Raw genomic sequence first — 14692 nt, 5'->3', positions numbered from 1 at the left:
TCACTGTGCTGGTGAGACCCTCTGGTTATTTTTATCATTTTGCAAACCAAGTTTTTTCAGTTCTGTCATTTCTGTTTGTAGTTTTCTCATTTCTGCTCTTATGTCTTCTATGTCTTATTGGCTGTTAATTCCACTATTTCCCTGAGCTCATTAAACATCATCATCATTTCCACTCTGAAATCCTTTTCAGAGAGATTTGTAGAGGGTTCTTACTGATTAGATTAGGTCTTCAGGATTACAATCTTTTCCCATTAACTATAATGGGCATCTGCACTTTTTACCATGTTTTGTCTGTAGTGTGGAAGAAAGTCTTTCATATTTCACTGTCAGTGTCTCTCCCACTGCGAGTAAGGTCTCTGGGAGAATTTTATAGGGACAAGGAGAAAATCTTGCAGCCACACTGCTGGCTGCTTGCTTGGGAAGCCTTACTTTTTGTCTTTGTAATAGCTACCTACATCAAAACAGCGATGTTCACACCATTCAATTTTGTCTTAAGTGGTATAATATCACTTGTATCACTTGTAGTCCTGTTGATCTTCGATTTGCTCGAGCGGGTGCCAGTAACATCTCCATTTGTCCCTGACACGAGCTAGTGTAGCCAAATGATACCTGCTCACTTCAGGAACAGAAAGAGCCTCAAATCGTTCACTCAGAGATTTGACGAAGAAATCTGACCATCTAGTTGGTGGGTGGCCACGAGGTCTTCTGACGTCCCATGGAATCCAGTCTGTAACAGCTCTAGTCCAACAGTCATCTCTGAATCGCATTACATGACCGGCCCATCTGATTTTTGATGCCTTGGCAAACGAGACAGTATCCCTGATTTTTGACCGTCGACGGAGTCAGAACTCCGGATTCCTTCTCTCACTTGAGTGAGACATGATATTCCCAGCATTAGCTCTTTCGATTCCTCTTTGGGATACCCTAAGAGCATTCTCATCCTGCTTGTGTAGGGCCCAGGTCTCTGAGGCATATGTTAGTGCAGGAAGAACGGTGGAATCGAAAAGATGTGCCCGGAGTCGGAGGTTCTTTTTTCTCTTAACCACCTCTTCGACGCTCTTGAAGGCATTCCACGCTGCTCTCTTCCTCCTGCACAGTTCTGGCACCAAGTCATTCCTCATGTTGATTTCTCGACCCAGGTACACATAGCTGCTGCATTCGGAGATGTTCATTCCATTGAGAGCAAATGGAGCTTCAGGGACCAGTTCTTTTTTCATGAACATTGTCTTGTTGAGATTCAGCTGCAATCCGACCTTTCCACACTCGTGGTCGAAGTCAGGCAGCATTTGTGCCGCTTGGCTAACGTTTGGCGTTATGAGAACGATGTCATCAACAAAACGGAGGTGGTATAATTGCCAACCGTCTATCTTCACTACCATTCCTTCCCACTCCAGTTGTCACATGATGTTCTCAAGGGCAGCACTGAAGAGTTTCGGTGAAATGGTATCACCTTGCCGCACCCCTCTCTTTACATCAATGATCACTTCCTTATAGATCCTGGTGGTGAATCCACAATACAGCTCGCGGAGGATTTTGATATACTGAGTTTGAACACCCTGTTTGACCAAGGCTTTGATGACCGCCTCAGTTTCAACAGAATCGAAGGCCTTCTTTAAGTCGATGAATGTTAGAGCGGCATCTTGAACTCTCGAGAAACTTCAATGAGTTTGGTCACTGTGTGGATATGGTCTATCATGCTGAATCCTCTTCGGAACCCGGCTTGCTCGCATGGTTGTCCTTCGTCTAGTGTTCTGCCTTTTCTATTCAGGATGACATGAGTGAACAACTTGTAGACAACAGAAAGCAGGCAGACTGGGCAATAGTTGCTGATGTCGTGGATGTCTCCCTTCTTGTACAACAGAACGGTCCTACTGGTTTTCCACTGGGACGGAACCTTGCATTCAGACAGGTAGCGTGTGAATAGTCGGGCCAGTGTATTGATGAGTACTGGCGGCAGATTCTTCAGGTGTTCGGGTCTGACCTTGTCCGGACCAGGTGCTGTTGAGTCCTTACCAGCGAAATGGCGTGTCAGATTTCAGAAGGGAGAACGTTGGGAACGACATATCCATCCTGCGGAATTTGGTATGTGGGCAGGTAGACATGACTGTCAAAGAGATCCGAGTAGAAGTCGTGAATAATTTTCTCCATTGCCTTTCTCGAGGATGTGATAGATCCATCGGGACGTCGGAGGGCAGTCATCTTGGTCTTGTAGTTGGAGAAGGACAGGCGAGCATTGCGAATACTTTTCCCGGCTTCTGCTACATTGGCCAACACTGCTGCTCTTCTCTCTTTGAAGTCTTCCTTTATTGCATCTCTGCACAGCTTTGTGAGCTCAGATGTTAGCTTGAGGCTCGCACCAAACCACATTGACGAATGAGCTCGAGAGTTTCCGAAGACAGGCATCTGTTTGTGGCTTTCTCACTCTCGGCATTCTTCGCACAGACATGGAGGTGCTGAACTAGTCGATCGTATTCCTTGTTGATGTTGTCAAGGACGGCATCTTCCCACGTTGCTGCAATAGTGCCAAAGAGCTCCCAGTTGGTGGTCATTCTGGGAGTTGTCTTCTTAAATTATGCAGACTTTTCTCCCCGCTCTGTGAAGTAGAATTTTGCACAAAGGAGACGGTGGTCCAATCCCGTTTAGAATTTTGGGACAACAGCGACATCAGTCAGGCAAAACCTTCAATTGAATATGATGTGGTCAATTTCATTGTGGAACTGTCCACCGGGAGACTCCCATGTCCGGCGTTTAGATTCGGGCTTCTGGAACTGTGAGCTGCCATGGATGGTCTTGGTCGACATGATGAATTCAGATAGTCTCTCACCCTGATCGTTCCATTCTAGGCCATGTGTCCCAATGTGGAGTTCTTTGGGCGACCTTCTCGGACCTATCTTGGCATTAAAATCACCAACAATGATCTTGTTGGTATAATATATTCACAGAATTTTCCATCACTAGTTAATTGTAGAACATTTTCAATCCTCTCAAAAAGGAACCTTTTGGAGCTGGAGAGAGTATAGTGATGTGAGGAGGGTAGGGTCTCATATGTAACAAACTTGGGTTAAATCCCTGGTACCCAGAGCCATACCAGGAATAACCCCTAAGCACAGAGAAAGTAGTAAGTCCTAAGCACCAGGTCTCACCCCAAAACCAAAAAATATAAAGAAAAAAGACATTTTCCTCTCCTTTTGCTGTCATTTTGCAACCCTCTCAACATCCCCAAGCAACCTAAGAGATTATTAACATACACTTTTCATATTTAAAGATTTGCCTATTGTGAATATATCATATAAAACCATATTACATCTGGGGCCGGAGCGATAGCACAGCGGGTAGGGCGCTTGCTTGCACGCGGCCGACCTGGGTTCGATCCCCGGCATCCCATATGGTCCCCCAAGCACTGCCAGGAGCAATTCCTGAGTGCAAAGCCAGGAGTAACCCCTGAGCATCGCATCGCTGGGTGTGACCCAAAAAGCAAAAAAAAAAAAAAAAAAAAAAAAAAACCATATTACATCTGTATAATATTTTACTTGTTATATTTTTAAGGTTCATCCATGGGCATGAGAACTACATTCCTTTTTGACAACAATAATATTCCATTGAATTGTTATATCTGATTTTGCATATTCCTTCATCAGATGATGACCATCTGGGATGCCTTCACCTTTGTTCTATTACCAATAATGTTACTGTGAATAATCAAACATAAGGTTTTGTGATCACATTTTCATTTCCCCAAGAACTTCCATGAGTGACCCCTGAGCAAAGAGCAATGAGTAGCTTTAAGCACTGCCCCTGAGCACATGAGAAGGAAGTTGGATGTAAGATTGGAAAGAAGGAAAATATGTTTCTAGAAGATTCAATACTAAAGAAAATACAATAGATGTCAAGGAAAAATAGTCTTTCTCCTAATTTTGGAGAAATTTTTTAAAAATTTATCTCAAAAGACTGGAAAAAAGTGAAAGTCCACTAAATTCCCAGGGTACTGAGGAGAAATACAAAGATTCCAAGATCAGAAATCTGAACCACTTTTTTCAACAGCAAATCTGCGAAAAACGAGAAAGCAATGGAGTAAAATCTGCAATGACATTCTGATAATTCAACAAAGTGATTCTGAAATAAATCTAGAAAATTAAAAGTGAGGGGCTGGAGCAAGAGTATAGCAGGTAGGGCATTTTCCTTGCACATAGCTGACCCAGATTCTGGCATCCCATACTGCCAGAAGTAATTCCTGAATGCAGAGCCTGGATTAACTCCTGAGCATTTGCTGAGCAAGGAGTAACCCCTGAGCATTGCTGGCCCCCAAACAAAACAAACAAGAAAAAGTCAAAATAGTTATAAGATAGCTGAAATAAGAGCAAAGAAGGTAAACTTTGCTTACCAATATTTAAAATGTATTACTAAGCCATAAATACTTTTTAAAGGTGTAATTATCAACATTTAATAGATCATATAAAAGGGGTGGGGGTAGAAAAGAAGGGATGAAGCAACTCACAGGGCCAGAGACATAGTACAATGGGTAAAGTACCTGCCTTGCACATAGCTGGTCTGATTTGATTCCCTTCACTGTATATGCTCCTGCCTCTCCCAAGCAAGGCCAGGAATAAGCCTTGAGTACCAAGGGGTGTAGCTCAAAAACAAAAAATCTCAAAACCAAGGCTAGAGAAATAGTACTAGGGTTAAGGTGCATTTCTTGTATGCAGCTTAACCCAGTTCAATCCCAGCATCACATGCTTCCTTAATCCTCACAGGATGCAGCCTTGAAGAGCCTTGAGCACCACTTGGTGTGGCTATGAAAGTCCCTGAGCACCACTGGGATTAGCTGGCACTGCAGGTGCCTTAGCAGCACTGCATCCTTGGGACCCTGCACTTAACCACAGACCCAGTGGCTGATAACTGCCCATGGGAGCTTCATCAAGAAGTCCACCCTCTGAGCACTGCTAGGAAGAAGATTATAGGGTAAGGTGGGGAGGTGAGGGGTGGAAAAGAGAGGGAAGAGGAGGAAAGGAGGAAGGGAAAGTGAAGGGAAGTTAAAGGGAAGGGGAAGAAGGATAGAATAAATGGGAAGGGGAAGGAGAGGAAAGAGAAGGAGAAAGGCCTTAAAAACATCCCTTTTAATTATCCTTACCCCAGAAGATACTGAAATATATACTCTACACCAAAACAAGCACAAAGTGAGAGTTCTCACTACAGAGAGAATTCCAAGACAATAATTGTCCTGCCTGGAGAGCAACCATCTTAAAATTAATTCTAGTGGGTTTTCACAGAGATTCCTAAGATGATATTGAATTCTACGAATTGGGTCATTAATAAATTACTGAGAATGTAGTCACAACATATGAAATATTTAATAAGCCTTAACTGGCACACGATCTTTTGAGATATAGGAGAACCGTTCCTGGACCTTTTCATTTCTTCTTTTGGTTTATGGGTGTAGTCAGCAGCAGTCAGGGCTTATCCCTGGCCCTTGTAGCTCAGGGTTCATTCCTGGCGGGGCACAGAAGACCATTATGTGGTACCTGGGATCAAACCCAGGTCAGTTTTGTGCAAAGCAACTCTATTGTCTCTCCACCTCCACCCCCTAGGCTATTTCTAAAGAAGATAATAAGGAAATAGCTCAAAGGGGTGGGGTGCCTGCTTAGCATGCGGGAGCCCTAGGGTAACTAGACTGTGCAGAGAAACATACCAGACAGCCACGGTCATGCTCTCTGTGCTGACTACCTTCTGGGCAATGTAGCTGGACTAAAGGCCAGGATCATTAAGTATCCCAGAATTCATGTGTGGAATTTAATGAGACATAGGACTATCTTGGTAAATAGTGATCTAATTTGAGACAATCCAAAAGGTATGATTTTTCAGTGAGGAAGAATTGAAATATTTTATAAAAACCCCAATGAGATTACTTAAATGGATGAGAGTTTGAAGGTTGTATTTTTGTTTTTTGGAGATCACATTCAGCAATGTTCAGGGTTTAATCCTGGTTTAGTGCTCAGAAATCACTTCAAGCAGTGTTTGGGGTACCATACGCAATGCTAGGGACCAAACCCATGTTAACACATGTTAACACATGTTAAAGGCAAATGCTCTCCAGCATGTACTATTACTCTGACCCACAAGTTTGAAGTTTAATTAATGGTTAAGTATATGTAACTATGTACTTTAAAAATAATAAAATTTCAATTGTATTCAACTAGCTGTGCAGAAAAAAAACAATCATTGTATATAGTTCATCATTTACTTATATAGAGCTTTTGCAGTTATAAGAGAAATCAAATTTGGAGCCAAGGAGATAGCATAAAAGGTTGGAGTTCATGCCTGGCATGTACAAGGTCACAGATTCAATCTCCAGCCCTGCATGGCCACCTATACACTACTAGGTATGGCACTGGTTGTCCCCAGCATCTCTAAAGAGGCTGAAAAAGTCATTTTTAGCTTTTCACAAAAATGGAGTTGCAATAAAAGAAAGAAGACTTTGCCTCTAACAAAGGAAAAGCTTTGAAGCCAAAGTAAAATCTTTGAAGACCAAGAGAGCAGCACTGAGAGGATCCATAGACACACAAACAAAAAGATCTGTCTCACCACCTTCAGAAAGCCCAAGACAACAGCTCTGAAGACAGCCTGCTATACATGCAAGGCAAATGTCCTACCTGCTGTACTGTAACTCCAGCCCTCATGCCACGCTAGTTTTTACCCCTGCACTTCATGGTCCTCTGGGGTCTGCCAGAATCAGTCCCTTTCTGTGTGACTCACACGCCCCCCCCTCCCAGCAAAACTTTTAATATAAATCTCTGTAAGTAGAAAGATATCCCATATTTGTGACTAAGAAAATCACTGAATATTCTCTCCCCCAGTCAATATTAACCTAAATAACAAATGACTTTCCTCTTATTTTCACTAAATTATTCAAAGGCCCACATGAAGGAGTAAAGCCCAAAGAACAGTGCAATGGCTTTGGATGTCTGCCTTGTAAGTGTACCATCAAGAGTTTAAATCCACAGTGTGCAAAGGCTTGAAGCATAACCGTGGCAAGCTCTGCTCTGTGTGTTCCCTGTACCAAGTCATTTCCAGTCACACCAAGCCAAATGTGTGCAAGAGTAAGTATCAAACAAGGTGAGCACAAATAAAACATGCAAGCACCATGGTGAGAAAAGTTCAACCCCTAGAGAGCATTATGAGAGCATTGCAGTGACCCCTGGCGAGCACAACTCTAATTTTCATGCATCAAACAGAATGTGAACCCCATCAAGCATATGAAGCAAGCATAATTAAAGGGATGCAACTCTTGGTGAGCACCATGGCATTGTGCGTGAGCACAGCAATATAACAAATGACACCTAGCAAGTACCACAATTAAATGTGCAAGCACCATACCCAGACAATATGTGTGTAAGCCTAATCATTGCAACATAAACAACAATGAAGAGAGAAATCAGGCAGAAAAAGAATATTTACTAAGAAAATTCTTAAAACAGAACTTCCTAATAAATATTAAAACCTGGGGCCAGAGCAATATTGGGCAGGAAGTCTGCCTTGCACATGGCTGACCTGGGTTCAATCTCCAGCATCCCATATGGTCCTCTGAGCACTGCCAGGAGTGATTCCTGGGTGCAGAGACAGGTCTACTCCATGTCTAATGTTTTAAACCTTTCAGAATTTATTTTGGCGTAATGTTCAGATCATAACTGTCTTTGTACTATTAACCATTTTATTGAAAATCCTTTTTATATGTGCATTATCATAGGGTAAAATAACGATATATTACTGAATATTTCTTTGGATCTACTGACTAAAATCAACATGACATATTTTTTTTGTTTTGCTTTTTGGGTCACACCTGGCGATGCACAGGGGTTACTCCTAGCTCTGCACTCAGGAATCACCCCTGGCCGTGCTCAGGGGACCATATGGGATGCTGGGATATGAACCCGGGTCGGCCGCGTGCAAGGCAAACGCCCTACCCGCTGTGCTATCTCTCCAGCCCCAACATGACATTTTTAATTACTGTAATTTTTTTGGTTTGTTGTTTATTTTGTTTTTGGGTCACACCCAGCAATACTCAGAGATTACTCCTGGCTCTGCACTGAGAAATTACTCTCAGTGGTATTCAGGGGTACCATATAGGGGGGCTGGGTCAACCACATGGAAGTCAAGTATCCAACTTATTATACTATCTCTCCAGCCCCAGACATCTATTTTTACTTAATTTTATCAAACATACAAAATTGTAGAAATAAACAGAGACAAAGGCCCCATTACAAGAACAATGAAAACACGAGGCCAGACAGTATAGTGAGTAGGGTGCTTGCCTTGCATGCAGCTGACTCGGATTTGATCCCTGACTGCTTTTGCCTTCCCTTTCTCCAATCCCTATATTCAGTCAAGAAAGCAACTGAAAACTGTATCAAAATAAATCCAGAAGAGGATTTATCATTTCAGTGCTGCCATCTTCCTCTACACTGGATTACTACAACCACTTCCCGGGTGATCTTACTTAATATCTCCAACCTACTAAGTTTGTTTTGCACAGAGCAATGGGATGGTCCTTCTACCACACAAATCTGATCACGTTTACTCCTTGACTACAAGTCATGCATTTCAATTAGTGTAAAAGCTAAAATTCTTACAAGCACTGTACAAAGCAATACATTTCCAGGTCATCCTTCCACCATTCTTACCTTACTTGGTATACAACAATCATCCCAGCTCCTCAGTATCCTTGCTGCTCCCTGAACAAGTCACACAGAATTCCATCTTAAAGGCTTTACTGCAGATATCCCTTTCCCAAGACTTCCCTTCACCCTAACTCCCTCACCTCTTGCAAATATTAAATGAGTATCTCTCAGGGGTTGGAGAGAGAGTACAGCAAAAAGGGGCACTTACCTTGGATGTAGCCGACCCAGATTCTATCCCCAGCATCCCATATGGTTACCCAAGCACTAGTAAGAGCTTGCCAGTGTACTGGAGGTGGGAGTGTAATTACAGAAGAAAAATAAACAATGTTGGAGGGGGAAAGTGTCTGCTGGGGAACAGAAGGGAAACTGGAAACTGGAGATATTGGTGGATGAAAGTAGACACTGGTGACGGAACTGGTGTTGGAACATAAATTTGTAACTCTGTAATACCTGGTGATTAAAATTTTTAATTATTTTTAAAATAGTCACTCAATATCAGAGCTCTCCAGCCCCCACCCCATATACTCTTGATACACTGCACCCTATGTTCTACTTTTTTCTTTTATAACTGATCATTTCTAGTATATCATATGAATTATTACTGTTTATCGCACTTAAGAACAATGTAAACTCCAGGAGGAGAGGGATCTTTGTTTTGTTAATGGATATGTTTCAAGGCTCTGGAGCACAAATGGAGTTCAATAGATATATGTTGAGACCCACATCCCACAGACTCCACCATATAAAAGGTCTAGCTTTACGACTGATCTTGGGAAAGACACCAAGCCAAGTTGATGAAACTGCCAGGTACACTAGTCTTCAAACTAAAACTCTTCAAACTAAAACTCTAACAGAGGAGAGCAGGTGGAGAATCATTCTAGTTCTACAGATCCAGGAGTTCCTAGAGCACATGGCTGCACAACATCTCCAAATTCCACAATACTGACAGCCCAGTAGGAGCACAAAAAACAAATTAGATGGGAAAGTAGCATAGAAGTCCACTAAGCTCAGTAAGTGAAAATAATAACATATGGCTTAACTAGCAACAAACAGCTCAGTAAATTCTCAATGACTTTAATAACACCACTGTGAGATACAATTTCACAAATGTTCTTTTACTATTTCTGAAAATTCCACTCATCATTTTGTTGCAACAATATAAAATAAATTATTTTTTCCTGTCAAGGGGCAAGCTTCAGTACATGAGTGGAAAATTGAGGGAAGGACACGCTGGTGGTAGGAATGGTGCTAGGACATTGAATGCTCAAAATACCCATATTATGAACAACCTTGTAAATCATAGTAGCACTGTAGCACTGTCATCCTGTTATTCACTGATTTGCTTGAGCGGGTACCAGGAATGTCTCCACTGTGAGACTTGTTACTGTTTTTGGCATATCGAATATGCCACGGGTAGCTTGCCAGGTTCTGCCGTGCAGGCAGGATACTCTCAGTAGCTTGCCGGGCTTTTTAAGAGGGACGGAGGAATCGAACCCAGGTGGGCTGAATGCAAGGCAAATGCACTATCCACTGTGCTACTGCTCCAGTCCTGTAAATCATGGTATTTTAATAAATTATACATTAATATGCAAATATAAACATACATGTATATATAAATATAAATGTGTGCATTTATATAAATATAAATATGTATGTGTGTGTTGAATGAATAAATTCATCAGAAAAGCAAAGATTTACAAGTCTGGTAATACTAAGTCATGCACAACTGGTGGGAAAATAAAATGAGTTAGGTCTTCTATACAGTAATTTGGCTATACATATATATACATGTATATGTTCATATATGTAGTTATGTATCTTATTATATTGATGTTTATTTAAGTCTTAAATATGTTCAGCCCCCTTTTTTCCTTTTTAGATTTAGGGCCATACCTGGTGATGCTCTGAGGTTACTCCTGGCTCTGTGCTCGGGAACTATTCCTGGCAATGTTCAGGGGACCATATGGGATGCTAGCTGATCAAAACTAGATCAGCTGCACACAGGCAGGTATGCTATCCAATGTACTATCTCTTCAGCCCTGCTCAGTGTTCTTTATTAAGTAATTCTAAGTACATAACCTAATTCAAAATGAGATGCACAGATATATGTATAAGATTTCTTGTAGCCTACAAATTATATACATATATAGTAACTATTTACTACAGTAACACATTTGAACAAAACTCAGGTTGTGTGCACATTAAGCCAGGTCTCTTAACCAGTGACTTAAATACAATTCCTTCCCAAAGCACAACAGATCTCTGGGATAGAGCACACCAACAGAATTCTTAATCTTGGTACAATTTAAAACCCCAAAATAATGGCTAACCTGTTATTTGTTAACAGTTGTTTTCAGAGAACTGTTAGCTTGTTATTGGTAGAGGAGCCCACCATTCACTTACATGACATCCAGGACAGAATCATTCCTAATAACCTTATGGGAGACATCAGCTAGCAGGAAAAGACCTCCGTCTGTCCTCCGGATGCTAGCTGCATAGCCTGGCCAGATCTGCAATCTGGAGAGAAATATGGGCTTTATTTTAGGGTCTAAAACAGCACAAAAATTCCATGGTCCACACTTGAGACAATACTTTGAGCAGATTCTATCCTCTCTAATCACAATGAGAAAGCATCAGGAATCATATTAAATTAAATCAGTATCACAGAAAAAATAATCAAATAGGTAAACTATGAAAAACATTTAAGTAACTACATTCATATCAGAAAGTAAATAAAATATAAATTTCTACCTGTTAAAAATTTTGTTCCAGGCGCTGGAGTGATAGCACAACGGGTAAGGCATTTGCCTTGCACGCGGCCAACCCGGGTTCGAATCCCAGCATCCCATATGGTCCCCTGAGCACCGCCAGGGGTAGTTCCTGAGTGCATGAGCCAGGAATGACCCCTGTGCATTGCCAGGTGTGACCCAAAAAGCAAAAAAAAAAAAAAAAAAAAAAAAAAAAAAAAAAAATTTTGTTCCAGAACATTTGAAAGTAAAGAGAAAACACTACCCACCTATGTTGCTGTAGTACCATAGCACTTGTAGGGTCATAGAAGTTTCTCCCTACAAGCTTCATATCTAGAAGTTTCATTACCCTGAAATAAAGTGCAAGATTTCCATTAGAAAAGAAAAAGAAAAAGAAAAAAATACCAAGAGTATTTTCACTCTTGACTACATTTTCCTTTGAAACTGTAAATGGTTAAAACATTGGTGTTCTTTGCACAATAACAACTTTATGCTGACAGCATACATGACAAAAAGGCAACTACCAAAGCATTCATCTTGGAATAAAAGCAATTAACTGCAGCTTTTCCTACCCAACTATGTTAACAAAAATTGGGTTGCTTTCCCAGGTTCAATTTACATTATTTTTCACCATTAAATAAATATACTGCAAGAGTATCAATTTCTAAGTTTGTAAGTACCATTGTGGCATAGGAAGCTATGTCTGTTACTAATAGTTCAAAAATTAGGTAGCAACTAGGTTTTTATGTTACTGCAAAAAAAAAAAAAGTGTTCTGAATGTAAGTTTTGATAAAATTATGAAGTCTTTTTACCCCCTCCTTTGGCTTTTTTGAGGTCATACCCAGCATTTTTTGGGGGGGTTACTTCTGACTCTGCACTCTGAAATTAGTCCTGGCAGGTTCAGGGGATCATATGGGGTTGCCAGGGATCAAACCTGGGTAAACAGCATGCAAGGCAAATGCTCTACCTGCTGTACTAACACTCCAGTCCCAAATTCATGAAATCTTGTGTAAAAATATATTAAAAGTTTCTTGTACTGCAAATATTCAAAGGACTGGAAAAAATGCTTCCAGTAACAATTCCTGCACATTACCTTTTCAAGTAATCCTTTTGCTAACACCATTAAACATACACAATAAATATCTACTTTTAACTTTCCTGAATAAATCAAAGAGAACCCATCCCCCTTATCCAGCTACCTCCAAGTCTATTTTCATATATCTAAGCCTGGCCAATCATTTGACATAATTTTTTAGTTAATTAGCCCTCAATTTTATACACTTGCTATTTCCAAACTTCTATCTACAAATATGCACCGTAGCGTAATACCAACTAAGCTTCTTGAAGTGCACCATACAAATACATAGCTAAGATCAAAGAAAGTTAAGATTTCAGATATTTTCTCACCGACGAAAAACCACATTGTAGAAGGGAATGCATAAGTCAGAACAGGGCTCCAGAATCTTTGTCAACTGAATCTTAATGCTGATCTCAGCACCATCAGTTTTCCTCTGGCTTTTTAACTCAAGAATCTAAAAATAAGTAGATGCATTAAAAATAAATTTACTCTAAGTAAAAGAAAAATCTACCAAGCCTTAATCTAATCCAACTGTTTCTACAGAACACTGAAAATATCTTAAAATGTTTTATTTCTCCTTTAGTTTACTATCTAGACTAGGCAAAATTACAGCATGAAAATAATGGCTTAAGGATTTGGTAACTGAAACCCAATGAAGAACTAGCAACATATTTCTCTAAATTTGAATCTTTTTTTTTTTTTTGTCCTTGAGCCAATAATACCTACTTAGTGATTTAGCATCTGCTCCTGGTGGTACTCAGGGGACTACATGGTGCAGGAATAGAACCAGGCAAAGCATGCATGTAAGTCTGTTGAGCAATTTCTCCAGTCCCTAAATCTGAAATCCTAAAATCATCTGCCACTGAGGTCAAAGACTTCTAACCACTCCTCTTCTGAGATAAGGGACAGTCTGAAGAACTCAAATGTAAAAGTATGTAATTTTGTTTGCCGATCTCTAAGTACAACTCAAATGTTTCATAAATTTAAGATTTCCACAAGAACATTCTTAGGCTTTACCCCAAAAGTAATTTTTTATCTGATCTCACTTGTTGAAGCTTAACAGGCAGATAGAGAATGGATCCGTCAAAAGCAGTGACATTTCCAGTGACAGCTTGATGATCTCTCAGCATGCCAAACCTCATGCTTTTGCATTCCACACTGGGACTAGGAAAGAATAAAAGAACTGTACTTCAATTTCACTCCAACAGGCAATAGGGTTGTAAAACATTTGGGCACCTGTAACTACTGCTCCATCTAGTGGTCATTAAAAAATTTCAAAAAGATAAAACAAAACTAATTTCACCATCCAAAGACAAAAGCCTTTAATGTTAAAAAGAGTATATTCTTCCAGAACTTATACCAGATTATTAATTTCTTCTGTTAAGGGAAAAATAGTCAATACTTTAATATTTACGGGACATCAAGTCTCACATACCTTTCTGTTTCATTGTCAATTAATTTCCAGAGAACATATTCTTCCCTCTTTCCTCATTATTCCCTGGAATTCAGTTTTACCTTCTAACTTTCATTGTCAATTAATTTCCAGAGAACATATTCTTCCCTCTTCCCTCATTATTCCCTGGAATTCAGTTTTACCTTCTAACTTCTCTTTGTAAGTCTTATGTGCTCAGCTCCCTTTTCTCACTGTAAAAAACCTCTAATGCAATCCTGCTAACCTCCAATCAGTTTCTCATTCCTCCGATATCTTTTTTTTTTTACAAATAGCCTATATTCTCCTTTGTTCTTATCATTATTTGTTGCTATTATTGCTGTGATGTCCGGGAGTTGCAAACTTGGTTGCTGCGCTCACATGTGTAGCTTATCAGGGTTGCATACTGGTGACAACAAAGTTTACAACCACAGTCCTACGGGAATCACACTTGATTCTTTGTTCTCTAAATCTACTTTTTCCTCAGTAACTCTAGTAAAATTAGTAGATCACCAAGAGTGCTCTCAAAATTAAATTCAATTAACTTTTTTTCTGTGGCAAATGTCAATCGTCTTCTCAATCACGTGTGCCCTTCCTTTAGACCAGTGTTTCTCAAAGTAAGCATACCATAACCTGGAAAATGGCCCCACCCCCCTTGAATAGTGGGGAAGGGACTAGGTAGCAGAGGTCTGAAGTGCAATTGGAGAAGGTGCTTTTGTGCATTCATTTTAAAAACATAGATTTCCAGGAGAATACTGCATAATTT

At 40.3% G+C, this 14692-nt stretch overlaps 1 protein-coding gene across 2 annotated transcripts in view; it reads right to left on the bottom strand.

The window, feature by feature from the left end:
* PIWIL2 (piwi like RNA-mediated gene silencing 2) overlaps nucleotides 1-14692 on the bottom strand; it is a 99574-nt gene that overhangs the window by 76400 nt on the left and 8482 nt on the right. For both annotated transcript variants that reach the window (XM_004610100.2, XM_055144787.1), the window contains exons 6-9: nucleotides 13544-13661; nucleotides 12827-12951; nucleotides 11689-11769; nucleotides 11076-11189 (exon numbers count right to left, since the gene is read on the bottom strand). In XM_004610100.2, the coding sequence (XP_004610157.1) occupies nucleotides 11076-11189; nucleotides 11689-11769; nucleotides 12827-12951; nucleotides 13544-13661 (438 nt within the window). The remainder of the gene's footprint in view (nucleotides 1-11075; nucleotides 11190-11688; nucleotides 11770-12826; nucleotides 12952-13543; nucleotides 13662-14692) is intronic.

This window comes from Sorex araneus, chromosome 7, assembly GCF_027595985.1.
Source record: "Sorex araneus isolate mSorAra2 chromosome 7, mSorAra2.pri, whole genome shotgun sequence".
In the NCBI taxonomy this organism is placed as follows: Eukaryota; Metazoa; Chordata; class Mammalia; order Eulipotyphla; family Soricidae; genus Sorex; species Sorex araneus.
The sequence above is the reverse complement of the archived record's forward strand: the minus strand, read 5'-3'. Positions and strand labels throughout refer to the sequence as shown.